This window comes from Solanum dulcamara, chromosome 6 (genome assembly GCF_947179165.1).
Source record: "Solanum dulcamara chromosome 6, daSolDulc1.2, whole genome shotgun sequence".
NCBI classification, from domain to species: domain Eukaryota; kingdom Viridiplantae; phylum Streptophyta; class Magnoliopsida; order Solanales; family Solanaceae; genus Solanum; species Solanum dulcamara.
Window position 1 is genome coordinate 64,390,550 of NC_077242.1, and position 2,090 is coordinate 64,392,639.

At 35.5% G+C, this 2,090-nt stretch overlaps 1 protein-coding gene across 1 annotated transcript; it reads right to left on the bottom strand.

Annotated features, from left to right (window-relative positions):
• Positions 1-642: 642 nt before the first annotated feature.
• On the bottom strand, positions 643-1,217 carry LOC129892897 (uncharacterized). Its single transcript, XM_055968420.1, has 2 exons — positions 695-1,217; positions 643-647 (listed from the first exon to the last, which is right to left on the bottom strand). The coding sequence occupies exons 1-2, from the start codon at positions 1,215-1,217 to the stop codon at positions 643-645; spliced, it is 528 nt and encodes a 175-aa protein (XP_055824395.1).
• Between the last annotated feature and the right edge of the window lie 873 nt (positions 1,218-2,090).

Below are 2,090 nucleotides of genomic sequence, written 5' to 3' on the forward strand. Positions count from 1 at the left end.
TACTTCAATTGTCAAAAATCATTTCAGCTCAATTGAAACAGGAACTGCTATCTGAGTTAATGTTCCCCTTAAATGTGCAAGCACAGAAAGAAAAGCGAGCCTTCCCTTAGTTTTGTGACAACTTTCTTTATAACTATTTGTTTTATTGGAAAGATAATATCTAGTTTCTTTACTGTTGGAAAGACCCAAAAAAGGAGAAAAAAGATGAAGAAGATGAAAGTAGAATATCAGAAACAAGTACACGAATGTCACATACCAGTTTATCGCTTGCATGATAAAATACACACCCAATGCTGCTATAAATCAGCAAAGAGTGTTGGCAACTTTGACGAGTGATCCATAACTGATCCAAAAACTGCTTTCACTTCCACAGGTAAACTTCAGAACATCCATAGCTTCAGAACATCCACAGGTAAACTTCAGAACATCCACAAGTAAGCTTCAGAACTTCCACAGCCCATAGGTAAACTTCAGAACTACCACAGACCACAGTTAAACTTCAGAACTTCCACAGTTCTCAGCTTGAACAATTCAGTCAATGCCAAGTTGATATGTTGATATGCGATTACAATCAAGAATGAGGGAATCTTTTGAGATATCAATATCATCCATAGCTAAAAAGAATTTAAAACGTGTCTACACTTACACTAAGTAAAAAAATATAAAAATAAAATACAAAAACTGAAAAACATACCAAGTTCAAGTTTCATAAGATCATTAAAATCTTCTTTAATATTTATGGGATAAGGCTCATTTCGATGCCAATCTTGAAGACAAATAACAGCTTGCACCAATTTTGGAGTCAAAGAACTCCTAAATGAATCAAGAATACGGCCCCCGGTGCTAAAGGCACATTCCGATGCCACACTAAAAATTGGAATTGCCAACACATCACGAGCCATCTCGAAAAGAATTTTATATCTAGGAGAATGAGCTTTCCACCACGACAAGATATTAAAATTGTCGTCATCATCATTCAACTCTAGTTCTTCACTAAGATACTTTTCCAACTCCGACTTACCACCCAAACCTGTACCATCTTGTTTGTTCCTCTTCATTTGGATCCTATTTCTCACTTTTGTTGATTTTGTGTTATTGTTAGATATAGATGAATCCGATGTCTGACCCGATAAATCAAAAAGAGAAGATGAGCGTCGAGATGCATTAGAGAATTTTGCTACATACTCTTCAAACATAGATTTCATGTAAGTCACCATTTCATCATTTTATTTCATTCCCTTTATCATCTCCAAACATATCCTCAAGTGCGTCGCCAACATACTCAAGTTTGTTACGAGGATCTAAGACAGAGGCAATAAAAAGCACTTTATTCATTTTTTCAGGAGCACCCCAATACTTGACAAACTTTTCTTTCATTGTTTCTCCCATTTTTGCCAAAGAAGGATCATTGTCTTCGATACACTCTCTTAAATGATTGTGAAGCTCAACTATATCTTCAAAGTGACCATTAGAAGTGACATAGAGTGAACCTGAAACCTTCTCAGTTAGATCATAAAACCTTTTAAGAAATATTATCACATTTCTCACCTTTTGCCAATCATCACTTTCAAGTACACCTGCAACACTTCCATCTTCACAAACATGATTAGCAAGATAAGTTGACAATCCACCATCTTCAAGATCAAACCTATCAAATGCACTCTCAAAATATTGTGCAGCATCCAACATCAAGTAGGTCGAATTCCACCGGGTTGAAACATCTAAACATAATGACTTCTTACTGTCTATATTTTTTAGTTCACAACATTCCGCAAATTTTCTAATTCTTGTGGCAGATTATCTAACATATTTTACCATTTGCCTAACACGTTTGATAGATATACCAACTTCTTTCATGCCATCTTGCACAATAAGATTCAAAATGTGAGCCATACATCTCACGTGAAGATGGTTGCCACATTTCATGTTAGATCCCCAATTAACCATTTGTTTGTGTAACTCTTTCACCATGACATCATTAGAAGAAGCATTATCTACAGTTATAGTGATTATTTTCTCCAATTTCCAATCAAGCAAACACTTACTAATACAACGGGCCATTTCGTCACCCTTATGACTAGTAACAACCT

Excerpts from the sequence above, each read along its gene's own strand:
- LOC129892897 (XM_055968420.1), bottom strand. The coding sequence starts at position 1,217 with ATGGTGACTTACATGAAATCTATGTTTGAAGAGTATGTAGCAAAATTC.